General features: G+C 48.9%; 1 protein-coding gene across 2 annotated transcripts in view; it reads left to right on the top strand.

Moving 5' to 3' along the window:
- MAP2K1 (mitogen-activated protein kinase kinase 1) overlaps positions 1-27139 on the top strand; it is a 78601-nt gene that overhangs the window by 49477 nt on the left and 1985 nt on the right. For both annotated transcript variants that reach the window (XM_043555109.1, XM_043555108.1), the window contains exons 6-9: positions 20697-20821; positions 22809-23010; positions 24318-24382; positions 26982-27043. In XM_043555109.1, coding sequence (XP_043411044.1) covers positions 20697-20821; positions 22809-23010; positions 24318-24382; positions 26982-27043 — 454 coding nt within the window. The remainder of the gene's footprint in view (positions 1-20696; positions 20822-22808; positions 23011-24317; positions 24383-26981; positions 27044-27139) is intronic.

Genomic DNA, 27139 nt, shown 5'->3' with positions numbered 1-27139 from the left:
AGAGAGAAATTACAGTATATTCCTGTAACAGTGTACTATTCACCGGTGAAAAGGAACAGGCTACTGATGCTAAATCTCAAAATACATTTATGCTGCATGAAAGAAGCCTGATACACAACAGTACAAACTGTTTCCGTTTATATAAAATTATGGAGAAAACAACAACGGATCTATAGTGACAGAAAGTCTAGGGAGAAATGAACATCAAAAGCATGAGGGTACTTTTGCGGGGTGGTTGGAAACGTTCTGTCTTGAGGTGGTAGATGGCTGGATTTATCCAACGTCAAACCTTCAGCTACAGTGGCTGTGACCACTTGTACCACTTCGCATATAAATTACATATAAATTATACCTCAATAAAGCTTGTTAGGAAAAAGAAAAAGCTGAAGAAGCCAGAGGACAGAAGAATGGAAGACACAGTGCTGTGGATCGCGTTGCAGTGTGCTAAGGGTGTCAAGTTCAAGGAGGGGGAGGGCTGAGGAGGAGCGGGGTGGGCTGGTGGAATCGGCCCGCCGGCTTAGGAGCAACGGTAGATTAGGGGAAAAATCCTGAGATTGGAATTGCTTTTAAAAAAAACTGTAAAATATACGTAACATAAAATTTACTATCTTAATGATTTTTAAGCATACACTTCCGGCAGTAAATACGTTCACATTGTTACGCAACCACCCCCACTGTCAGGATTGGTAAGGCATCAGTTTTGCTTTAATTGATGTGTAGATAGAAGGCCATCCCATTGAAAATCTCAGTAACCTATTTGTAGAATTGACCAATTGTGTCTGAAATGTGTGTGGAAATGCAAAGGACCTAGAATAGCCAAAACAGCTTTGAAGAACAACAACAAAGTTGGGGCATTTAGACTACCTGATTTCCAGATTTATTATAAAGCTATGATAATCAATAGTGTTCTATTGGTGTGAAGCTAAGCAGATCAAATAGAACAGAAGGAAGAATTCAGAAATAGATACGTACATGTAGTCAGTTGGGTTTTGACAAAGATTCCAAGGTAGTTCAGTAGTGGAAGGATAATCTTGTCGACAAATGACTCTGGAACAGCTGTATATCCGTTTGCACAAAAATGAACCCCCTCTATTATCTCACACCGTAAACAAAGAGATCTAACTGTACGAGTTAGAACTGTAAGACTTTCGAAAGAAACAAACTATCTTAGTGACCTCTGTTTTAGCGTGAGTTTTTAAATAGGTCACAAAAGGCACAAACTGTAAAGGAATAGTCAAGAAATTGAAGTTCATCTAAATGAAAACATTTGCTGTTCAAAAGATACTGACAAAAATGAAAAGTCAAGCCACATGAAGAGAAGATATTGACAAAACCTTTATCTATCAAGTGACATTGTCTAAAATACATAAAGACCTCTCACAGTGTGATAATAAAAACATCACCCGGTTGGAAAAAATGGGTAAACATTTGAACAGACACTTTACTAATGAAGATAGATGAGTGGCTTATAAGCACATGAAAAGATAATTGAATATCATTAGTCATGAGGGAGATGTAAATTCAGATCACAGTGAGCTATGCTTCCACACCCACTGGAATGTCTGGAACGTCTGCAGAGTCTGCCCATGTGTTACTGTGGATGCACAGCAACTGGAACTCTCAGACATTGCAGGCCGAAATGTGAAATGGTGCAAGCATGTTGAAAAACAGCTTATCCGTTTCCTAAAATGTTAAGCATGTGCCTACTCTACATGCAGCCATTTCACTCTTAGGATTTTCCCTGAAGAAATGAAGGCATATGTCTGTTCAAGCCCATGAATGTTGAGAGCAGTTTTATTTGTATAAGCCCAAAACTAGAAATAACCCAAACGTCCGTCAGTAGTTGAATGGATAAACAAATTGTGGTACATCCATACGCTAGGATATTACTCAGCAATAAAAAGAATAAACCATTGATACGTGAAAAAGTAAAACAGACAAAAAGCACATACTGTGTGATTCCATTTATATAATTCTAGAAATTGCAAACTGATCTGCAGTGATGAAATGCAAATCCGTGGTTGCCTGGGGAGTGAGGGAAGGGGAGGAAGGGAAGAATTACAAAGGAGCACAAGGAGACTTGTGGGGGTGATATATTTATAATCTTAATTGTGGTGACGATCACACATATAGATTCATCAAATGATTCACTTTCAGTGTTGGGGTTTATTGTATGAAAATTATATACCAATAACGCTGTAAAAAAACCCAAAGCAAACAGAAACAGTGATGTTGCTGAAAACTAGTGATAAAGCAAGTTTCTTAAAAGCAGCCAGGAAAAGGGACAACCACTTTGAAAGAGAGTTTGGTTGTTTCTTTTAAAATTAAACCATACAATCAATCCATCAACCCTACTTCTCCATATTAAGAGAAATGAATACATTTGTCCACACAAAGACTTGTGAACAAATGTTCATGCCGTCTTTATTTACAATAGTCCCATACTAGAAACAGCCAAAATACTCATCACCAGACGATTGAAATAAACAAATTTTGATATATTCAAACAACGGAACGCAGCTCAACAATAAAAATGAACAAACAGTTGATAACAGTTTGGATGAATCTCAAAAACACCATGCTGAGTAAAAACAAGCTCTACACAATAGAATATCTACTGTATGATTCCATTTATATGAGTACCTACAACAAACGTAATTAGTCCATAGTAACGTTGTAATTACAACGTTGTAATTACAACAAGTGGTTGCCTGAGGGTTATGGGGGCTGGAGTGGGGATTGCCTTCAAAGGAATATGAGGGAACTTTCTGGAGTAATCAGAATAGTAAATCTTGATTTTGGTGGTGGGTTCACAGGTGTATATGCGTCAAACTATAATCTTAAAATGGAAAACTGTAGAAAGCCTTCTACTTTCTAACTGCACTAGCTACCATGTTGTCCTTTTTCTAATGGCCGTTAAGAAACACATCAATAAGGAGGTGTGGTATGACTTGCGTGGGGAACGCTTTTCCGGTGGTATGTGGACCTTATTCTTTTTTTTTTTTTTTTAAGACCTCTGAGTTCCAGGATAGAATATTTTTGTTTGTATATTAATTTCTAGGAAATAGGAGTAACTGAAAGGAGAGGAGAAACGAACATGTTTTGAGCATGGGGCTGGGTTCGAGGGCCGCGAATGACCTCTAAATCTCACTCAGAGGGACCATTTGTGTTGTAAAGAGCTCTGGTGGCACAAAGCCATTGTATCATCTATAAAATTGAATCCTCTTGCCTACTCCTAGGTTATTGTGAGGATTAAGGAAATGACATACGGAAAGCAACTTGCAAAAGGGTTTGCGTAAAGAAGGGCCTGACAAAGGCTAATTGCCTCCCCTATGCCTTCGTGTAGTTTGTGAAGAACTTGAGACCCAGTGACACTTCATTCCTTTTTCGAGCTGTACCTTGTGTGTTCTCACCGTTGCGCATACTATTGCTTGCCTTTCCTGGGAACCTTACTTCCCTAGCCCGCCCCGTCCCTCACACTCATATCTTTTCTAGACTAAGTCTGCTCAACTTTTTAAGTATAGCACCAAGGCTTGGGGATCTGCCAGTTCAAGTTCAAATCTTAAGTCTTTTACATACAGGGTATGTAAACTCTTGAGTTATTTATTCATCTGCAAAATGAGGATCTTTCATGCCAAAGAGCAGTTATTGCAAATTACACACTTATTTCGTATGCTTGTGAGAATTAAAAGGGCTTCCTCAGTAAGCTATTAATAAATAACGTTACTGTTTAGCTTAGTTATATTGTTACCATGGTAATAATGTTACCGTTTAGCTCAGACATGTCTTTCAGGAAGCGTTCCGGGAACCAGCCTCTTCCCAAAGTGGATTAAGTGCTCCTTCTCTGTATTCCTTTGGTGCAGTGTCCTGTCCATCCCTTTCTTACTATAATAAATAATGACTTTATTGAGGATCTGTTATGTACCAGGTGCTGTATTATGTGCCTTAGTGACTTTTCTCATTTACTATTGACAACAGCCTTGTCTCTTGCCCATTTTTCAGTTGTGGAAACCGCAGCTCAGAGTTTGTTTTTCTCTGTCTAGTCTGAGTTTCCTCAAGTCAGGGGACAGGTCTCCCTCATCTCCGTATCCCCAGTCTCTAATGTAACATCAGAGGATAGCTTGCCCTTGAAGGGCTGTTAAATGGGTGGATGTGTGATTAACTTGTGCCAGAACACACAGGAATCAACAGGGAAACTGGGCCAAGAACTCGTGTCTTCTACTTTTAATGCAGTCCTTAATCTAGTCCTGTGTTTCTCTCTTCCCACTGCCTTCCATGTACCATGCTCTGTGTCCTTGATGGAGAGTTCTAACTTGATGTCTGTTCCGAAGAGAGGAAAGTTTCAGCTCATTCCTGGAATAACCGACTTGCTTTTCCCCTTCTGCCCAGTACTGCCCCCACTTTCTCAGGAATTTCTTTTCCGGCTCCACCAATTACTGTTCTTTGGCATGAAGAGTGGCTTTGTGAGCCAGACGACTCTCTGGACAGATCTCTGTGCTGGAGAGTTCATTACTTGCCCAGCTAAGGAGGGGAAGTCACTAGGACTTGTGCTCCAATGAGCAGTGTGTACAGGCAGCCTGGCCTGACTGCTCTACTCTTCAGACTCCTGCTGTTGGCGTCTTCTCCAGAAGTCCCGTAAGAATTCCCTGTAAAGCCTGGGCTGTGGAATGGTATTCTTACACAACATGATTGCTGGGCGAGAACAGTGAGTGGAGGATTCCTGGAAACCTGGGTGAGGGTGACACTGAGACACTGAATCTCCCTGCCTCTGTCTTTAGGCTTCCTTACTGCCAGGAAGTTCTTCCTCTGGTCTAAATATATTCTTTCCTGATGAAATTTAAACTCGGTTACTTCTCATTATGTCCTTGAGGGAAAACGGGGAAGACTGAAGAGACTTTTTCTCTGCTTCGCATTTTTATTTGTTCTGACTTGTTGATAGTGATGTACTGGTGATAACTTCGAGATTATTTCAGGTGGCTTTCGCGGGGTAATAAACCAGCCCAACACTTATTTAGTTTAAAAACAACAGTTTATTACTTCCTCTGAGTTTGTGAGCTGGTTGGTTGGACCTCGCCTCGTGTTTTCGCTCATCCTCCGAGAGGCTAACGCCCTGGCTTCTTCCTATGATGGTCTTGGGGTTTCAGTGATAAGAGTGGGGTAACCCACAATGCTCAACACCATTGAAACCTGTGAGTACATCAGGTGTGTTAATGTCCTGTTAGCGAAAGCAAGTCATGTGATCAAGTCAGGACTAAGAAAGTAGAGGGATGGACTCTTACCTCGTTGGAAGGAGCTACAAAATACTACGGCCGGTTTTTCCACTCGATCACCGTGACAAAAGGCAGGGTTTGCATTCTGATGGGGCTACTTAAAAATGTGTAACCTTGGGCATGTCATTTAACTTCCCCAAACCTCAGGGAAATGGAGAAAATAGTCTACCTACAAAGTTGTGAGGACTGAGATCAAAGCCTTTAAAATCGTGCTCGACCAACACGGTGGGCCATGTGTGCACGCTGCTGCTTAGCCAGCTGGATGAGAAGTTTTTTATGATGGCCAGCAACGGAAAAACCAGTCTGCTTTGGTTTAAGCATCTCGAAACTTCCTCATTAGAAGGATCCTGGGAAAGGTCAGAGAATTTTTTGAAAAGTGGAACCCACACACTTGAGTCGGGCAGAGACCAGGGCTCCTCTGGTTGGGAGCCTGGGTGGTGGAAGCAGAAAAGCAGCTGCCCAGAGTCCACAGCGAGCAGCCTCGGGGTTGCGTCTGCCGGGCCAGTCAGGCCTTTTTAGCCTCACGCGTGGGAATGTGTCGGTGATCTAGAGCCAGGCACACCTGTGCTTAGACATTACTTTTTCCGTGCGAGGAAGTGAAGTAATGGTAGTTGGGGAGAGACGGGCTGTTTTCAGGTGCCATTTAGGCACTGTTTTTTCAGCCACTTAGTAGTCCCTTGAAAGTGTTTCATTTATTTCGAGTCGACTGGTGAGTTGAAGGGCCTTTGGTCCTAGTGAGATACCCTGCCTTGTGCGTGCATGTGGCCAGCTGAGAGGAATTTCAGTGAGGTCAACACCAGAAAGACCGCAGACTAGCGTCCCTAAGGTGCTGAAAATACTTGCAGGTTTATATAAGGAAACCGGGGGACAAAGGCCACTGGGTACGGGCAGGTGGGCAGTACAGGTCAGGTCCGTCATTGTCCTGGGGTCTGTCACGCTGGCCTCGGGGCAGTCCCTATTGCTTGAGGGGGTGGTTTCGGTTCCCATCACAGGATGCTTTGCCCTCCAGGCCTTTTGCCTGAGTCAGAAGATGCGCTGGAAAGAAAACAACTTAATTAGAGAGACCAGACTGAATCACTGTGCCGTCACAAGAGAGAAGAAAAAGAAAAAAAGAACGACCAGACTGAGGTGAGGGGGGTGGTTGAAGTCCTCTCTCACTGTGTCCGGGTGTTGTGCAGACACTATTTTCTATTTCTCCTGGGTGTTCAATGGGCGAAGCAGGCTGTGTGGCTCAGCTTGATGCGTGTGGTTTATGGGCCGTTAGTCAGGGAGTGGGTGTTAGGTCAGTGAGCCCCCTGGGGGTGGAAGTCTTCTCTAGAATCTCTGGGTAACATTCTGGTGTATGGTCATGGGTGGATACGTGCACATGTTCCTCCATGTTTATTTGCCCTTCTTGCAGTAGCTCCCCCATCCGAGGAAAGTAATATCTGTATGAATATTCATAGAATACCTACCAAGTGCAGGGTACTGAGTAAATCACTACAGGCATAAAGATGGCTCGGAAATGAATTGTGTTCTCTGGGAGCTTAGAGTCCAACAGGGGAAAAGTGACTAAATACATGGCAGGACCCAGCCAGTGTCATTTTTTTTTACGCACAAATCGCTATCCTGCCAGCTTGCAAATAGAATTTGATGTGATCTCATTCGTCCAGATTCTTTGGTTGTGTTAGAAATCCAGTGCGAGATTACTTAATCAAAAGAGGGACTGTATTGCCGTGGGTTACCTGTCGGAAGGCTCGGATGAATACGGGGTTGAAATGACAGTGTCAGGAGCCTGCTCCCTCTCGGTTTTACTCGTCCTGGTGTGGGCTTCCTTTCCAGTCTGAGTCTTCTCACTGGGGGCAGCATGGACCTCACTAGCCCCAGTCCTTAGTGCTGTCTTCCAGAGAAAGAACTCGGCCCGTTCTCCTCTAGGCTAGAATCACTGATTGGAGTGCCTGCCCACTTCTGGGCCAATCATCGGTTCCAGGATGGTCTGATCGACCCTCCCTGGTGATAAGCCCACCCCCGGGGCAGGATAGATGGGGCTTTCTGGTTGACACCGTCTCAGAAACACTTGCTGTTGGGAGGAGCATATCCCAGATGAAAAGAGGGGTTTTATTACTAGAAGGGGGGGGGGGGGGCGGAACACATGCTGAAAGCTAGCAAGTTAGGAAAAAAATTACTTGTCACTACAAATAGGAGTAAGCCCTGGGTCAGCAAGACAAAAGACTGCTAGCAGATCAAAACCATAATTAAACATTAAAGCAGGGGTGGACATACTGGTGGCCCACAGGCTACATATGGTCTCCTGCCTATTTTTGTAGGGCTTGCAAGCTAAGAATCGTTTTTCAGAATTTTGTGACATGTGATAATTGTGTGAAATTCAGATTTCACTGTCTATAATGAAGTTTTGTTGGAACACGGCTTGCTTATTTAAGTGTTTTTTTATGACTGCTTTTGTGCTATAATGGCAAAGGTGAGTAGTTGCTTGTGAAAGAGACCGTATGGCTTTCAAAGCCTAAAATATTTGTTCTGTAGTCCCTTTGCAGGAAAAGCTTCCTGACTACTGAGTTTTTGTTGTTGTTGTTGTTTGTTTTGTTTGTTTTTGTTTTTGTTTTTGTTTTTGTTTTTTTGTTTAGAGAGTGCAAGCAGGGGAGAGGGGCAGAGGGAGAGAGAGAAAGAAAGAGAAAGCCTTACGCAGGTTCCATGCTGAGCGAGGAGCCCCGGCAGGGCTCAGTCTCACGACCCTGGGATCACGACCTGAGCTGAAATCAAGAGTCGGATGCTCAACTGACTGAGCCAGCCAGGTGTCCCTCCTCCGAGGGAACTTTAGAATTTAAGCACAAGGCTGAGCTCTGACGTTTCCAGCTTTCAGATCTTGATGAAAACATGGTGGATGGCACAGGTAGGGGAGGGTTTTTTTTCCCTGATCCTGAAGCTCTGAAAGGAATTAACCACAAAGGTTTTGAGGCGATCTGTGGCAGGAGGTCCTAGGTCTGGTGCATCCAGAGCTGACCAAGTGGTTAGGCTCTGAGTTACGGGGTGGGAGGGGGGTCCTAGCGCGCGGCTCTGCTACATGCTTTTAGCCAGGATTTGCACTCTGCCAGCTCATCCTTCTTCACCCACTGTAGTTATCAAGGGCTCATTTTGATCCAGACCCTGAAGAAACATTATATAAGTTAAATTGATAGGGAGTTCGTTCAACTTGGCCCATCAATTATTTCTGCCTTGGAGTTGCTGGCCGATGAAATCAATAAATGCCAAGAGTAGTTTAAGTTATGCCTCGGGTCGTTTTTCTCTTCCATCAGCTGGGGCGGTGTGTAACCTGCCTGATGTTTATGTGTGGTGTTGGACTGCTGGTCCAGGCCTGCAGTGCACCGGAAAGCTGGCCTAGATTTCTGAGGGGCCGCGCAGCCGATGGCTCTCTTCGGAGCTCGAGTAGCTTGTACGCGGGCCATCCTGCTAGGAGTCTGCTCCAGGGCGGCCTTATTGCCCAGGGAGCCGTTGGTTGGAATGAGAGTTAGGGCTTCTGCCTAGATTCTGAAAGTGTTCTGGGATCTCGGTCCTGGGGGACATCTGGGGGTCTCCATAGCACCTCTGGGGTGTGCTGGCAACAGCCACCACAGGAACTGGGTCCTCAGCCACGGTCAGGGTCTAGGCTCTTAAGGGCTTCCTCTCTTCAGTCTGACTTACTGTTGGCACCGATAGACAAGATTGGAAGTGGCCCAAGTGTGTTTTTGTGTTGTTGTTTTATAAGCTGTTTGTGGCAGACTCAGATGTGATGAGTTTTTTTTTTTTGTTATTTTTTAAAACGTCTATTCATTTTTGAAAGAGACAGAGTGTGAGCCAGGATGGAGAGAGAGAGGGAAACAGAATCTGAAACAGGCTCTAGGCTCCAGGCTCTGAGCTGTCAGCACAGAGCCCGACGTGGGGCTTGAACCCACGAACTGTGAGATCATGACCTGAGCCGAAGTTGGATGCTTAACAGACTGAGCCACCCAGGCGCCCCAACTGATGAGTTTCTGAGTGGCTTCTTCTGTGCACTGGCCTACCCGCCATGCCTTTTCTGGTGTCCTGCCAGGCTTCCTTGAGCAGAAAGTCAGGGTGGCCTCTGAGGCTGCACGCAGGGTTCTGTCCTGACTACAGTCCCTGTCTGGGTGGCAAGGGAGTGTCCCCTGTGCTTCCATCTGTGGGCTGCCCACGGTGTCCAGGAGGTGGCCCAGCTGCACCCCTGCTTCCTTTGCCCACCGGTCTCAGCTGCCAACCAGTGGTGATCATCTCAAGGGGGCAGTGAATTTACAGGGAAAAACCAATTCCTTTGAACTCTGTCCAGACTGTTCCACCTTACAGATGGAGAGAAACAGAGAGTGGCTAATTAGTAGCTAGAATCCAGTATGCTGATCTCTTGGTGAGAAAAGTGAGTCACGTTCTCTCTAGAATTACCTCAGCTGCTAGACCCACGGCGATGGATTATGGCTCCAGATGAGTGTGCCTCTTAGCTCTTCAGGCGAGGCAGATGGGCCACGGGAGGAGGGAGAGTGCTTCCTCAATCCCATCAGGGAAGCATCGTGGAGGAGGTGGTGTTTGCGCTGAGCTGTGCAGCACAGGCAGAAGTTACACAGGTGGCAGCACCAGGAAAGGCGTCTCAGGTAGAGGCGAACACCTGAATCGTGGCACAGAGTCGGAAGACACAGGTACGTCCTTCCAGGAAAGAACAAGTCATTTGGGTGGGTGGTCTGGGTTCCCGATGGCGAGTGGTGAAGTTCAGTAAGGACTGCTTGAGGCCCTGGAGGGGGTCTTCACTGTCCTGCTTAGGGGCTGGACGTTATCACAGGCAGCGGGGAGCAAAGGAGGGCTCCTGTACATGGAAGTAAGGTGAGCTGTCCTTTGAGGACGAGGGCTCTGGCTGCTGTGGTAAGAGGAGCTGGAAGGGGAGAGAGGTCGGTTAGGAGGCTGTTGCCCTGGTCCAGTAAGAGCTGACGTGGGTCTGAGTCAGGATAGTAGCTGAGTTGGGGGAGGGGAGGCAGGTGGGAGAGAGGTGGTCAGGGTTTATTCTGGTCAGCCCCTGGAGAGCAAAGGGCAGGTGCCGGCCAGATGGGGAGGGGAAGCTTGCGCTGTGACCCTTCCCAAGGCGGCTGTGGTACAAGTGGCACAAGGGAGTGTGAGGCCCAAGCTTGTGCCTCCAGGCCGTACCGGCTCCCTTTAGGAAAGGCCTGTTAGCCCAGCTGAGAGGTGATCCTGGGAGATCTGTATCCTGTTCCCTCTTACATCACACAGCCTGCTTGCTTCTTTTCTTTTCTTTTCTTTTCTTTTCTTTTCTTTTCTTTTCTTTTCTTTTCTTTTCTTTTCTTTTCTTTTCTTTTCTTTTCTTTTCTTTTCTTTTCTTTTCTTTTCTTTTCTTTTCTTTTCTTTTCTTTTCTTTTCTTTTCTTTTCTTTTCTTTTCTTTTCTTTTCTTTCTAAGTTTACTTTTGAGAGAGAGAGAGAGAGACAGCATGAGCAGGGGAGGGGCAGAGAGAGAGGAGACAGAATTTCCGTATCTGGCTCTACTGCTGACAGCAGAGAGCCTGATGCAGGGCTTATACTCACGAACCACGAGATCATGACCTGAGCTGAAGTCAGACACTTAACCGACTGAGCCACCCAGGAGCCCGCACAGCCTCATTTCTAAGGGAAACATGGGGCTGGGACTGCCACACTCCTCAGTTACTGGTAACTTCCCGAGGAGGACCATGGACCCAGGGAAGCATGTCTGGTGAGCGAGCAAAGAGAAGATGTCATTAACCGTCACCTGAGACAGCCCAGCTTTGGATGCGCATCGCCACAGAGTGACAGTGTAATCTAGCGGGTGCATCTCAGTGTGAGGATGGGAAACAGTGTTCGGCTTGATAGCACCAGATTCATGAGAAACTGACGTGGTGGGGTTTTCTGGTTCCACGTGGAAACCACACAGTTCAAAGTTTATAGTTAGAAGTAAGTGTCTCCTGCCTGTGAAGTGTGTGCAGTGCTGTCATTGGATGGCAGTGCCAGGCGCTCAGTCCCCAGAAAGCTGCCACCCACCGGGTGGCCTCAGAGCCCCCTGCCTCCCTATGTCATCCTGGCTGCCCACAGAACCTTAGAGAAAGTTCTGTCCAACTCAGCCATTGGCTCCCTGACCGATCAGCTCCCTGACCGATCCTATCAGAGTCATCGTCTCTGAGCCTCATCTTCCTCCTTCCTTTAGGGGTAATCTCTTCTCCGTCTTCTGGAACTGTCCACAGGTTTGGATGAAACTGTAGGGGCACGTGTGTATAACAGCCTCAAGGTCGTGGCATTTAAAGTTTTTTTTTTTTAAGTTTATTTTGAGAGAGACAGAGCGAGAGGGAGAGAGAGAGCACAAGCACTGGAGAGGGACAGAGAGGGAAGGAGAGAGAGAGAGGGTCTCAATTTCACGAACCGGGAGATCATGGCCTGAGCTGAAATCAAGAGTCAGACACTTAACTGACTGAGCCACCCAGGTGCCCTAATGTTGTGGCATTTAAAAGCCCACTGAACATATAATGTTCAATAAACTAGAAACTCCTAAGAAGCTTCTAGGCCTGCTTGGAGCTAGCTAGTGAGTAGTAGAGCTAGAATTCAAACCCAGATCTGCCTGACTGCAAAGTTGGGGACACCATTTCCATACAACACTATATGCCTACTTAAAATGTAATTTTCAATGTCGCTTAATAAAAACCAATGGATATTAGGATTCCTGGCTGTTTGTGCACACTAATTAGCTCAAACAATAAAGGGACCAAACCCCAGGAAGCTAAGAATGCAGCCGTCCTGAGCGATAACGGTGTCCAGGGCCTCAAACGCCATTAGATGTTAGACTTCACTTAAGATGTACGTATAAAAAGATTCTCTTAGAGTGCTCTCATTTGTTGCTCTTTGTAAATGTTTCTTTTTCTTTCTTTTTTTTAATGTTTATTTTTGAGAGAGTGCAAGCGGGGCAGGGGCAGAGAGAAGAGAGAGGGAGACACAGAATCTGAAGCAGGCTCCAGGCTCTGAGCTGTCAGCACAGATCCCAACGTGGGGCTCGAACCCACATGCCATGAAATCATGACCTGAGCTGAAGTCGGATGCTTAACCAGCTGAGCCACCCGGGCGCACCCCTCATTTGTTTCTCTTTGATCGTGGCTTTATCCTGTCTGGCTGGCCGACTCTACATTGTGAGAAGCATCGTCTCTGGCTTTAGTCTGATTAGGGAGGGAAGAGCCCCCCACCTTCTGTTATAAAATCCTGGGGAAGGACTGATTGGACTGATATGGATCATGTGCCCAGACCTGCTGGGATCACCGTGATGGGGATAGGGGGCAGTGAGTGGCCTGGCGTGTTAGGGCCCGGGGTCATCGTTCTCTGCGGTGTTCACCCAGAGCGGTGATAGCTCAGAGTGGGGAGCACTTCTCCCAAAGAGGAGTGTGTGGTGTGGGGAGGGCCCTGCTCAGTACACTCCGTGAGGACCATCCGGTCCATCTGGCTCACATTTGTCCTTAGATCGGTAAACACACTCGGCTAAGTGCTTTTGTTTGGAGGCCTGTCCCAAGCTAAGCTAGAAATGACTGATGAGTGGCCTCTTGACCTCCTTTTCCAAACTTCTCTGCTGCGTGATGCGGACTGTGACCCAGGCACAAGCGGTCATGCCTTACTTGCTTTGGTGGAGCTTGGACCACCATAAATTCAGTGATGTTATTAGAAACTCTCACTTTACGTTTAAAAACTAGCAGATCTCTGGCTATCACTACGTGTCTTTTTTCCATCGTCTTTTTTCCCCCAGTCTCCTGCGGAGCAAAATTAGCCTTCAGTGGGCCAAAAGAGTTTTTGTTTTTGTTTTGTTTTTTTGTTTTTTTTTTTAGTTAATTGCCCTTTCTTGAATTGTGGCTGAGAAGTATCCAAGTTAGCCAGCGTTGTCTTCCTGCCTGCGGGTGGGTGATTGGCTTTGAGATAGATTGCCGATCTGCTGTCCTCTGAATTAGCCGGGAGCCTGCAGGGGGAAATGTGTGCTTCAAGGCAGTTTCTTTTAATGGAAAAGCTACTTTGTGATCTTTGGCAAGGGGCATCTATCTCCTTAAGCCTTGATTTCCACGTCTGTAAAATGGGGCTGCTCTGCCAAATATTATTAGGGGGTCATTGAAAATGAGAGACCAAGACTCCGGGACCCGTGTTTCCCTTGAATACCCCTTTTCCTTTCTCTTTCTTTCCCTCCCTCCCTCTCCCTTTCCCCTCTCTTTTTGGTATAACCTCTATACCTTTTGCTGTGGCTTTTGTTAACATCCTGTTTTAAAAATGTTGACCATTTCTTGGAATGGAGTGTACTAAGGAAAACCAGATTCTGAAAAAGAAAAGAAAAATGGATTCTGAACGCCTCCAGTATTACCTAGCTTAATTGTCAGCCTTTGTGTGCCTTTTGGGTCAGGAAGGAAGTGGGAAGCAGCCTGTCCTTCCCTCTGTCAGCTCGTCCTGCAAGGGGGACAGGGGGCTGGCTGCAGTTGAGAGGGAAGCATGCATTCACTCCCAGCAGAGAAAGTTTTTCTCTCACAAGCAGACCCAAGTCCGATCCTGTTCCCAGACGAAGCTTGTTATGTCTGTAATGTGGGCGGCCCTCTTCCCCGACCACAACTTATATTTTTATTTTTTATTATTTTAAAAAATACTTAGTTTGAGAGAGAGCGTGTGCTGGGGGTGGGGGGACAGAGAGAGAGGGAGAGAGAAAACTCCCAAGCACGCTCCACAATCAGCGCAGAGTCCAACACAGGGCTCAATCCCACAACCCTGGGATCATGACCCGAGCCGAAATGAGGAGCCCCCCAGCATAACTTTAAAAAAAAAACTGAGATAAGATTGACACATCACATTGTGTTAGTTGCAGGTGTACAACGTGCTGATTTGCCAGATGTAGCTATTGGGAAATGATCACCACAGTAAGTTTCGTTAACATCCATCACCACACAACCTTTTTTTTCTTGGGATGAGAATTTTTAAGATGTACTCCTAGGGGCGCCTGGCTAGCTTGGTTGGTAGAGCATATGGCTCTTGATCTCCGGGTCATGAGTTCAAGCACCACGTGGGGTGTAGAGATTACTTAAAAAAAAAAAAAAGAAATATATATATATATATATATATATATATACACACACACACACACACACACACACACGTATATATATATATTTAAAGTAATCTCTCTCTGTATATACATATATATACATATATATACGTATGTATACATATATATGTATATATATGTATGTATATATGTGTGTGTATATACACACACACACACACTCTTCTAGAAACTTTCAAATGTATGATTCAGTATTGTTAACTGTAGTCACCACATTGTATGTCACATACCGGGAATCTTAAAACTGGAAGTTTGTACCTTTTGACCCGCCGTCGCCCGCAACTGAATAACGGCTTTTCTGAAACTTCGGAGTACAGCTCAGCATTTGCCGTGTCATCTAGAGCCCAATTATCTAGGCTCTGGGTAATCTGTTGTAGCATCAAGTAGCCATTAGCTCCCTATGCAGTCTTGCCAGACGTCTCCCTGACTCTCAGCCTCCATGGCTCCCATCTGTACACAGGAGCGTAGAGCTTGCTTCTCATTGGTGTTCTGAGTGTTCGAGAAGACTCGGTATTTAAAAGGCCTGGCATAGTAAGGCCTCGGTGACCCTGAGCTCGTGTGGGGTCTTCCCAGGTCGGCTGGGCTCCCCTGCCCCCGCCCCCCCCAGCCTTGTCTTTGAGCTGTGTCCGTTCTCCACAGGTGGGGGCTAGGCAGCTAGGGGAGAAAGCTGTGCTTCTGGGGAAGGTTGGGTGGGAAAAAGAGCTTAGGGTTCATGGCTAATTGAAGTGTTTGGCATTTTCTCTGAATGTTAATATCTTTGCTATTAGTTCCCTGAGGTCATGGATGAGTTAACCCAGAGGTGGCTCTGTGGAGACTGTTATTTGACCTACCAGGGGCAGCCACCTTTCCCTTCTGACTCTTCACCTTTAGAGAAGGGTTATTAAGGACCTACTGGGGTTGCTAAGAAGAGGTCCTTTGAGTCCTGAAGTCGCCATTTAAAAATCTCACTTGTCTTTGTCTCTTTAACCTTTAACTCACTATCCAAAGTCATCCCACTTTGGATTTAGCCTTTGTCACAGATGAGCCAGAGTCTGGTTTCCAGGTGTCATTCAGCTTGCTGCTCTGGGGCCCTCATTTCTTTTCTTCTTGTTTGTCTTGTGCCTCTGCTTCCCTCCCCTGCTCCCCTGCCCTTCTGTTCCTTCGTGCCCATCTTCTTCCATCTTGCCCCCCCCCCACACCCCGCCCCATAGTGAATGCAACTTCCTCTAAGATGTTCTGCCAAACAAAATGAGGTTATAGTACCCTTTGGGAGGCCGACACCTCGCTTCATCTGCCTGAGAGGGACCTTGCTCCACTCGTCAGCCTAGCATGGAGCCTGGCCGATTGGAAGAATTCAGAATATCTGTGCACAGTGCCCTGACCATCTGTCTGTCTTTGCCGTTAGCATCATACACATGCACACACGTTCTTGTATTTTATGTTCTGTCTCCCCTAGTGGTGATGGCCTTCAGGACAGGGAGAGGAACTGTGTCCTTTTTACTCATAGCTCAGTTGTAACTGTTCATAGAATAAACAAATGACCCATTGAATGATTTAATCCAAACCTCTTGTTTTAGAGTGGTAGGAAACACTGAGAAATTAAGTTGAAATCATGCGCTCTTGGGGGAAAAAATCAAAAGGCTGTGAACACTGGTTATTTCTGGGGCAGAAAATATGAGAGAAGAAAATATTTCTTCCACTTAGTTTTTGCATAAAATCCCCTTATTTGTTTTTGAAGAAAGAGGGCTTACCCACCCTCACTGTTGCGGGGGGCTGAGCAGAATGGGGGTAACAGACCTTAGCCTCTCATCTGTTTCCTGAAGAAGCTCGTCAGCCTGGGGGCCTCATGGGTGCTGGATGCTTCCTCAAGAAGGCAGCCTGGCCCACCGGGTCCTGGGTCTCCCCCCAGCCTTGCCTTCTTGATATTGGAGGGTGAGAAAGGGAACCCAAGGCCTGGAGAAGGCCGTGAGGAGTAGAGAGGGCCTGGGCCCCTGATTTGAACAGCGGTCGAGGTTGCTGCTAGGAAGGATGTGAGAAGAAGCCTGATGAGATCTCCCCGGGTTCAGCCCTCCCAGGAGCAGGGCAGTTTCCCAAGTGGCGGAGGGGACCCAGAACAACTTGCGCCTCAAAATCGCCGTGAGGGTGAGTGGGAAAGAAGCATGTTTCACGTGCAGGGGCCAGCACAGAGTGGCAGGCGTGAGCCTGGGCAGGGGGACATGGGGCTGTGTCACAGTGCAAAGCTGGGTAGAGGTGAGGCGGGAGCAGTGGCGGGCTTGGAAAGCCAGGCTGCGAGGCCTGCACCTGACTGCGAGGCTCGGTGCAGGGGCTGTCCCACCGGAGGAGCACTGCTTGCTCTGCGGGACCAAGTGAGGACGCAGATGGTGGGGGCAGGGGCAGAGGAGGGAGGGCAGCAATCGTGGAGACCAAAGAGGGGGTGCTGTCAGTTGGAGGAAACCGTCTCTCTGGCCTTGTCTGACGTGTACCTCTTTCGCCCCCAGAGGAGAGCCCCATTTGGCTGGGGCTGCCAAGGAGAGGCATGACCCGGCGTGGTGGCTCAGCCACGTGTTTTGGACTTGAGTGATGGAGAGTGATTTGCAGGTCTGCAAGCCGCTTCGTGTCCCACCTCCCGGGTCCCCGGGAGGGGCTGTGTGCGGTGCGTGTGGCCCCTCAGGGTTTCCCTCTGCTCCTCTGACTCCATCCCCCATGGTCTCTGCAGCCTCCCAGCTGGTGTTGTTCCCTGGCGTGGGGGAAGCCAGAGCTGACAGCCAGGGATTGGGGAGAGTGGTGTTACATAAGTTTGGAGGAAAAGAGGCTTGCTTGCCATGTGAATGGAAATCAGATCCAAGCGGTTACAGAGGCCGTGCAGCCACTCCTCAGCAGCCCGGAGAGAAGCAGAGCGAGGGAGGAAGCCAGCAGAGGAAGGAAAACCCGGGTGGCGGTGGGGGGTGGGGGGGCGCTCTCTGTTGGGGAGGGCGGAAGCAGAGCTCTGGTGCTGAAGGCTGCTCATCTTGCAGGGCGGCCTGTGGAAGAAACCTCTGTCCCTGTGGTGTGGCGTGCCGTGTAAATGCCCACACTGCATTAGGTTGGTCCTGGTCACCACCTGGCAGGGTCACAAGAGATCTGATTGTCATCACTGCATCGCTGACAGGTGGCCGGTGCTAGAGAAGCAGGGGGACTGGCTCAAGGCTCCTGTTGGAGTGGGCGGCAGGGTGGGGATTTGAACACAGGTCTCTTGAGTCATGGCCGCCCTTTTGCTTGAAAATGGGGCCTAACCTGCCTTGGGCACATTTGGGAGGTGAGGGAGCCCTGGCTTGGTGGCCCAGGTACCGGGGTGAAGGGCTGGGGCATTTGGTGGCAAGTGTGAGGAGAGGCTCGTGTTGGAGGGCCTCCTGCGCATTCTCCCCACGGCACCCCCAGGAGCGCTATTTCCTCGCGGCCCTCCCCAGCTCTGGCTGGCCGCTCAGCGTCCCTGCTGTACCCCCACACTAACCTCTGGGGTCAGGCATCTGTCCTCTGTTCGAGGAGGGCCACAATCCTGTGTAAGTGAGGACCAGAGGCTCCTTGGCTGGCAGTGTTTGTCGGAGCCTGCCCTAATACTAGGTGTGGGCAAGAAACAGAAGAAAAGTTAGTCCCTGTGTTTGAAGTCGTTCCCCAGGAGGATGTGTGACTCCACCCGGGTCATTGCTCAAGGGTCATTCCTGCACAGAGGTGCCTACCCCCCCACCCCCCACCAAGGTGTGTGTTCTTACCTGGTTTTATCATTTTTATTCTCTTCATGGCACTTGAGACCACCTGATGTTGTGCATTTGTCGGGTTTTGTCTGTGCTCACACTACAACGTAAAGTTGATGACAGTAGGAGCTCGATCAGTTCTCTCGCCGTTGTCTCCCGGTGTCTGCATGGGCCCTGGCACAGCGTAGGGCTCGGCGAACATAAGTGGGTGGGTGGAACAGAGTTGCATCATATGGCGGTGGGCTGGGTGGGAAGAGGACAAGCTAGGTGTCAGAGAAGGTCCGAGTTCTGGGTCCAGCTTCACCTAGTTTTTGCAGTGTGACCTTGGACAAGTTCCTAGACCGTTTTGGGCCTTCAGCTGAAGGGGAGGAACCAGACTCCCTCTAAGGCTACTTCTGATGCCTGCATTCTAGAAGTCTGTATGTAGGAGACATAAGGAGCATGACAAGGGGTTTGGAAAGATCTCGTGTCCTGTGCCATGATGAAGGCTAGGTCTTGGGAAGACACACCAGTGGCTCGGAGTGTTTGCGTATGTACCCAGTGAGTTCAGAGCCGGTCATTCACGAGTATTTAGGAGCACCTACTGTGTGCCAGTTACTGTCCTGGCTTGGGGGTTATGGGGGCAGGCACCCAGCAGCCCTCCCCTGGTGGAGCTGGTGATGGGTACAGAGAAGCTTGAGCTGGCTGAACACTGCTTATGACCTGACCCAGCCTTGGAAATGCGGGGGGGTGGGGTGGGGGTGGGGCAAGGGAAGGCCTTACTGGGATGCGAGAGGGTGAGTTTTTTTTTTCACTTTACCCTTGGAAAGATACTTACATAGACTGTTCGAGTCTGTTTAAGGATAAATACAGGCATATATCATCTTACTATGCTTTGCAGGTGCTGCATTGTTTACATATTGACGGTTTGTGTCAGTCCTGCGTCAAGCAAGACTATGCCATTTTTCCAACAGCATTTGTGCACTTTATATCTCTGGGTCATGTTTGGTAGTTCTTAAGTCGCTCAAATTTTCATTATTCTATTTGTTACGGTGATCTGTGATTATGACCGGCTAAAATGGTTAGCAGTTTTTTTAAAAAAAAGATGTTTATTTTATTTTGAGAGAGAGGGCAAGAGTAGGGGAAAGACAGAGAAAGAGAGGGACTCCCAAGTAGGTTCTGCACTGCAGAGCCTGATGTGGGGCTCGAACTCACAAGCCACGAGATTGTGACCTGAGCCACAATCGAGTTGGACACTTAATAACCGATGGAGCCACCCAGGCGCCCACAGTTAGCATTTTTTAGCAATAAAGTATTTTTAAATTCAGGTGTGTACATCATTTTTTTAGACATGACGCTGTATATTTAACAGACTATAGCCTAATGTAAACATAACTGTTGTATGTACCTGGAAAGCAAAACATTCATTTGACTCTCTTCATTGCGATATTCACTTTATTGCAGAGGCAGAGAGCCAAAGCTGCCACATCTCCGAGGTGTGCACGTAAATGCATTCATCTGAGGGTACCGAGGGAAAAAAATAATAAAATGGGAATAGTAGTTCTAATAGGTTTGAATTATGGGGACTTGGTTTGTTCCTCTAATTCTCCAGGTGCTCTATATGGTATCTCTGTTACTTCGTCAGAGATCGATTGCCTGTCCCGGTTTATGTTTTTGCCCCGGGGTGTGGACTGCTCTTTGATGGGTCTCATTGCTGATGTGTGCCCACAAAACCCTGGCCTGGGGACTTTTACCAAGTTCCAGCGTCATTTTCCCACCTGTAAGTGAGAACACTTGACCCCGCTCTGCCCACTCTGTAGGGCAGTTGTTTGAATCAGGGAAGGTGGCGGAAGAAGAACATTGGGAAGTTTACCTCCCTCTGCAAAGGGAAGGGTCAGTGGACTAGTAGTGATGTGGCAGCTGGGTGGGAAGTGGGTAGGGCCCGAGTGCGGGGAAGGGGTTGGGGCTGGTTCCGTGGCACTGCCCTGACTGGTCCCCACAGGGCAGTGAGGGACTGTCCTTGACTGACAGCTGGCTGCAGCTGTGGAGGCTGTTTGGGAAATGACATCACTGAAAATGATTAAGTCAGCTTCCAACCCCTGCCACAGCTTTGTGCTTGGTATCTAGGTCAAACATAGGAATTCCTGCCGCCATCCCATCTCTAGTGTTTGGTCTGAGCCTCAGCAGGCAAATAGGTCTTATTTGTTTTTTTTTTCTTCCTGCCTTATGATCCAACCATAGATACTGTATCTTGCCAAGAAGGGTGATTGAAACAACAAACTTGGAAATCTTGATTATTCCTGATAATGGAGTCTTTCCTGTGGGTCATGTGTTTAGGCCTGGATTCTCAAAGAGTGAAAATCCACTGGCTTTCTGTCCTACTTGTACAACACGTTGTTATTTCCTCTCCTGACAGTCTTTTCTCGAACCCTGAACTAGGGGGAAGGAGGGACCTTGGTGTCCAGTGTTTGCAAGCCAAGGGCTGGTTTAGTGATGGCAGCCGTCGTTGGACTCACGGTTGGGGCTGGTCTGTCTATAGAATGCTGACCCTCCTCCCTCTCCCCGATCTACCTGTGTCAACCCCCTCCTTTTCTTTGTTCCCTCCCCTGCAGATGTCAAGCCTTCCAACATCCTAGTGAACTCTCGTGGGGAGATCAAGCTCTGTGACTTTGGGGTCAGCGGGCAGCTCATCGACTCCATGGCCAACTCCTTCGTGGGCACAAGGTCCTACATGTCGGTATGAGCAGTGGGTTCCATCTCTCATATATCTTGCATGGTCAGGGATAGGAGCCAAGTGGGTGGCTTCCCTTGTAGAGCCAGAACCTGTCCTGGGTGGTAGAGGTGGGGGAGAAAGAATGAAGGATGAGGCATCATGGTCCCTCCCCAAGGAGGTGGCAGCCATGTTCTCTTCTCTCCCCCATGCCATGCGCTCCGGGAGGACAAGAATAGGGCCATAGGTGTCTCAGTTGTCCCTAGGGTCTGACTCGGGGCCTGGCATGTGGTAGGTGCCCAGGGAGCGCTTGGTGAGTAAATGGCTAGTGTGCTCCAGAGAACGATTCAGAAAGGGGGGAGTGTGACACTGGGTGAATGCTGGCGTGGGGCAGATAGAGGAGTGCTAGGGTGAGTGGGGATCTGTACGGAGGGGGCAGTGAGTGTAGGCATGGGTTAATCGGAGGGGCAGGCACAGAGGCTGGGGCATCCCGGCACATCGTGTTTTCTGTGTTCTCGTCTGTGTGGTGGCCCTGTGAACGTGAAGATACCGCTCCCATTTTAGAGATGAGGAAATCCAGATGCAGAGCCTGGACTGAAAGCCAGGTCTCCTTGCCAGTTAGTCCCCTCACTCAGTCTAAGAACTGAGCAGCTAGCATTCTGGACCACTCAACTGCCAACCGCAAAGTTCGAAATCAGTCAACACACTGCGGGACCTATTGATCCAGGGTTAGTGGTTTGGGTCTTTGTGGTTACATGGTCAGTTCCAAAATAGTCCAGTATTTGAGTTAGTGAAAAAATCCCTTGGGAGACATTAATGATGTCTAAAAAAAAATGTAATTGTCAGAATAAAGATTTTTTGTAGAGTTCTTGAAATATATGTGCTATTTCAATTAACGCTGAATAAAAATAATGCTTTGTATAGCACCATATATTTTTTTCCTGACTCTTCCGACTCAACCCATACTTGGGTAGCATTTTGCAGCATCGAACATACATTTTCGTTTGGTTTGACCTTGGTAACCCTAGTAAGGAGAGCAGGTATTTTGTTATGTCGTTATTGATGTTAACACCGTGTTCATCAGCTCCACTTTATAGATGAGGGAACTGAGGCTCAGGATCACACAGTTTACAAGTTGCAGAGTTGGAGCGTGAGCTCGAGTCTCCTGACCCCAGATCCTTTGCCTTTTCTCCTGCTCCATGTTCAGGAACAGTCAGTGAGTCAGTGGTGGAGCTGGTCTTAGAGCTCAGCTCTCCTGACTCTCAAGGCTGGTGGTTTGTTTTGTTTTTGTTTTTTAATGTTTATTATTTTGAGGGAAAGACAGGACGTGAGTGGGGGAGGGGCAGAGAGCTAGAGGGAGACACAGAAGCCCAAGCAGGCTCCAGGCTCTGAGCTCTTGGCACAGGGCCTGATGCAGGGCTCGAACCCATGAGCCGCGAGATCGTGACCTCAGCTGAAGCTGGATGCTTAACTGACTGAGCCACCCAGGCGCCCCTCAAGGCCGGTGTTCTTTCTACCCTGTGCACACTTCATTCGTGACCCATGTTCCAGAAGCCTCATGTTTCAGATGAAGGTGACAACATGAACCTCGCAGCTGGGCTTTGGACAAGCTGTGGTGCACATGCAAGACAGTGACCAGACTGGGCAAAGCTGGAGCCCCAGCTGAAGTGGCAGCCAGGGTCCAGCCAGGCCAGAGGCTGTTAGCGAGGGCAGGTTACGGGGAGATGGCAGTGAGGAGGCGTGGGTCAGAGGGTTTGAACGCAGTAGCTGGGGGCAGGTCAGAAACCCAGTGAAAGCAGTTAGTGGAAGTTCCAAAGAAGACAAAACGCATCAGCAGATCTAGGGCCGGGGCCAGGACCAGGACCAGGACCCGGACTAAGCAGGACAGGCCACTCCCTGTGGGCAGGGAGTCCTGAGATCTCCCTGGAGCCTCCATGGAGACTCGCCTGTCCCTCTTCTGTGTGGGCCTGGATGAGCTCACAGGTGATCATAACTGTGTCCACTTCTCCTGCAGCCAGAAAGACTCCAGGGGACTCATTACTCCGTGCAGTCGGACATCTGGAGCATGGGGCTATCTCTGGTTGAGATGGCAGTCGGGAGGTATCCCATCCCTCCTCCCGATGCCAAGGAGCTGGAGCTGATGTTTGGGTGCCAAGTGGAGGGAGATGCGGCTGAGACGCCACCCAGGCCGAGGACCCCCGGAAGGCCCCTCAGCTGTGAGTGGCCCCAGCTTGGACTGCCCTTGCTGCTGTGGTTTCTGGGGGGCTGATTCTCTGAACACTCTCCCAAGACTGATTGCCTGTCTCTGGATGCCAGGCTGGGGGAAGGGGGGAGAAGCAGAGCAGGGGTCTCCAGGTGGGTGTTAAATTGTTTCCGTGGACAGCTTGCCACCCTTTGTTGAGTGCCTGCTGTGTTCCTGGCACTGCATTTAGTACTTTATATGCGTTACCTAATTTTTAAAAATCCTGACTGGTTTTTAGGTAGATTTTCTTTGAGATAAAGTTCGCATAACATAAAATGCACATTTTAAAGTGGACAGTTCAGTGGTTTTTAGTATATTCTCCCATGTTGTGTAATCATCACCACTGTGTAATTGCAGAATATTTCTGTCACCCCAAAAAGAAACCTCACCTCCGTGAGCAGTCACTCCCAACTCCTCCCACCCCCACCCCCTGGCAACCACTCATCTACTTTCTGTCTCCATGGATTTGCCCAGTATTGTCTAATTTTAATAGCAATCATGTGTGAGCACTGTTATAATCTCTTAAATGTGAGGAAACTGAGGCACCAAGTGCCTGACTTGTTGAGACTACATATGTCCTTGTCCACGCCTGAGTCCTAGGTGCCGAGTGCTGTGCCGCACCGCTTGCCTCTCTGATCACGAATACTGGGAAGTAAACCTGGTACTGGGAAGGTGCTGGCCGAGCCACCATCTTCTGATGTAATTCCTGCCGGGACATTGCTCTGTGACCAGGAAGGCCTGTCCCTGAGGCCCTCATGGAAGAGGGTGTATGTGAAGGGAGAAGCAGAGGGCAGGGGTCGCTGATGGTGGGTCCCGGGAGGGGCTTGTGGCTGTGGCCCCTGAGGCTGGCTGGGGACTCTGGAGTTTAGTAAAAGGAAGAAACCCAAGTTCAGGGAGAATGAACACTTAAGTCCTCAAGCTCCTTAGTTATCGCCTCATTTGCTCCTCTCTCAGTACAAGGAAGGGAAGAAGGGCGGACATAGAGACCCATCTCCCCTTCACCAAACTCCAAACTAAGCTCAGCAGCCCATAGATTTGCCTGAGGTCGCAAACCTTGCAGGTGGCAGAGCCCAGACTCCTACCCGGCTGGCCGACTCTGTGGCCTTTGCTGTCCCCTCTGTCCTCGGCCTTATCTGGGGCTCTTGTGTCTCTGCTTATTGTCCACCACCCTGTTCTGGTCCCCAGGACCCATGCCCCCGGTCCCTAGCCTCAGACTGGCAAATAACCTCCTGTCTGTTTTTCTGAGAAGCGTTTCCTTTTTTCTCGTTATAAAATCTGTAGCGTATGGAATGGACAGCCGACCTCCCATGGCAATTTTTGAGTTGTTGGATTACATAGTCAACGAGGTAAGTACTGCGCAGCTTCCTTGACCTCGTATCTGCTTCTATTAAGAAAAAACTCCGTTGATTTGGGAAGCCTGTGTGTTGTTCCCACAGTGGGGCTGCTTGTAGGGCATCACGCTCTTGGAACTGAGCGGCTGGTTTAGAGGCTGCGGGTGCCTCTTCCCCAGGGAGCGTATTTGGGTAGCTCTGAGTTTCTCGTCCTTTCTCAGATTCAGGAGCCTCCAGTGTGGCCATTACACTCCTTCATTCATCACGTATTTCTTGTGCACTTACTGTGGGCTACGTGTGCACTGTGGGGTGGTGCTACGCACGAGGTGGGGGGCCACAGACGGAAAAACAAAAGTCCCTCGTCGTGAAGACCATTAGGTTAATATGGGAGGCAAGGCAAGTCTACACATACCTGCAAACTAGGGTTTCCGATTGTAAGTGCCATTAAAAGCAATAGATGTAAAAAAATGACAATGTAGAAACAGGTATGGAAAATATTCCCTATAAATTGTGTGGAAAACATTACAAAGTAGTACGTGTACTGTGATCAGTTCTTTAACAAATCTGTATGCATGTACATACATACAAAATCTGAAAAGCAGTAGGAAATGGTGGTTCTCTCTGGATGGTGGAAATTTCTTTTGGCTTATTGCTGCTGGCTGGCTTTAATGCAGAGAACACACATTATTTGTGTAACGCACCTATACCAGTATGTTTAAATGAAAAAAGGATCAAGGAAGGGAGAGACTGCCCAGCATTCGTCAAATCCTGGCTTGAGGGGGTGGGGAGCGGTGGCACAGAGGGGCTGGGGCAGGGCTCCCAGAGGAGCAGGGCTTTGCTGCGGCAGGATTTCCAGAGGTAGGGCCAGCACCCCCGGCCTCAGGTGTGGCGTGGGGAGTGGAGGAGGGGCGCGGTCTGTTAGCCTGGGGAGGCAGCTGGAGGCCCCACGCAGCTGGGGTACACGGTAAGAGGCATGGCTCTGTTCTCTTCAAGAGACTAGCGGGGTAACTTTTCATACTTCGTACTGCTCTCTAAAACCAGACCCCAAAAGGCTCAAAATGGTCCCCGTGTCCATTACGAGCCAAACGGGGAAAATCCTGCTTCACCCCATCAGTTACGAAATCCCTAGGGAGGTTCACTTGCCCGTCCTTGCTGTCTGCACAGCTTTATGCTAAGCAATGAGACATGGGACGGAAGTGCAGCGTGTGATCTCGGCTGCTTAAGGACTCAAGGAAGGCACAGCGCCTCGCATTTGTGGTAGTGCGGAGAGCCATCCTCTGCTGCCGGGACCTGAGCTGGGTGGTGCTGGGTGGGAACCGCAGGGAAGAGAGAGCCTGAGTAAATCAGCAGCCGCCGGTCTGGTCTCCTAGTGTGCCCGCTGCCAGCCTCTGGTGGCCCGGCTGGTTTCATCATCCTCTTCATACAGGTGAGGAAACTCAGGCTCCGAGATGAAAAGTAGCTAAGTTCCTTCCCCGCTAGTGTACTTCCTTACCACCCACTCCTCCCAGCTCCCCTCCCTACCCTCCCAGGAGGCTGGGCCGCTAGGTCAGGTGTGGGCACCTCACAGCCCCTCTTTTGCCCGGCCCCCATCCTACTTGGGTCTCTGGAGGCCAGGCAGTCAATCCCTCCTTTGAATGTTCCCTTCATCCCCCTCAGCAGCAGCGACCATCTGCAGGGTGGGCCTGAGAACTGGGTTTTTAGTCCCTGGCCCCCAGATCAGTCTCATTTGCCTGGTGTCGTGGTAAGTCCTTCAGGGCAAGAGGGTGAGGCAGGGCTTTGTTGGTAGTGTGTTTAATTGTCAGTCTCTGATCACCTGTTGGTCGGGGCTGCACATCAAGGCAGTGACATCCGGGCACTGTGGGAGTCCACTCACAAGGAGGCCAACACTCCGCCCCGGCACAGGTCACAGGAGGGTGGGTCCCATTTCCTGGGTCTGCGTGGAACACACGAGCCAGGTGCTCCAGGAGCCTTGTCCTGTGTCGCCCTGCGTGACCTCCACTGCGTACCCTGGGAACATGAGAGCTGTTGCCAGTGTCCTAGCATCAATGCCCGCAAACAGCCTCCTTCCTGGAGTGTGCAGGGAACATTCTTCCAGACCCAGCCCTCTCCGCTGATGTTATATTAATCTTTCTCCGCCGCTTCTTCGGGGTATAGCGGAAAAGGGATATACATTTTACGATTCAGCCTTCTGTGTCTTCCACGGCTGCTGTCTGGGCTGCGTTATGCCTGGTGGTTAGCACACCCCCCTAGCTCCTAGTTCCAGGACACACTCCAGGATTTACAGTCGGATCAGCTAGAAGCGTTCCCAGAGAGAACGAGGTCCTCCTCACGTCACAGAAGGATAAACTAAGAGTCCGAAACTGATTTGTTTAGTCACTGGCAAGTGAGTGGTAGCCACCAACTCGGCCCCAGTTCCAGCTGTGGCTTGAGACAGCGGTTCCACCCGGGGTGGCCCAGCAAGCAGCCACTGGCCTCTAACCCCTGTCTTCCCTTGGTTGGTTAAGGGCAGCACTGTCCCGAGGCCTGGGGGGGGTGGGGGTGGGGGTGGGGGTGGTGGGGAATATGGCTGGAGAAGGAAGCCAGGCATTTCTTAGGTCTTAATCTGTATTTACAGCCTCCTCCAAAGCTGCCCAGTGGAGTATTCAGTCTGGAATTTCAAGATTTTGTGAATAAATGGTAAGTCAGCTCCTCGCTCTCTGGAGATAGGCTGGTTTTGTCGGCCTCCCCACCTGGTCTTGGGGAACGGAGCTTTGCCCTTTCCCCCACGCCTCC

The sequence above is a fragment of the Prionailurus bengalensis genome, chromosome B3, assembly GCF_016509475.1.
Source record: "Prionailurus bengalensis isolate Pbe53 chromosome B3, Fcat_Pben_1.1_paternal_pri, whole genome shotgun sequence".
Classification (NCBI taxonomy): Eukaryota; Metazoa; Chordata; class Mammalia; order Carnivora; family Felidae; genus Prionailurus; species Prionailurus bengalensis.
Note: the sequence above shows the minus strand (reverse complement) of the source record. Positions and strands in the feature narration are given on the sequence as shown.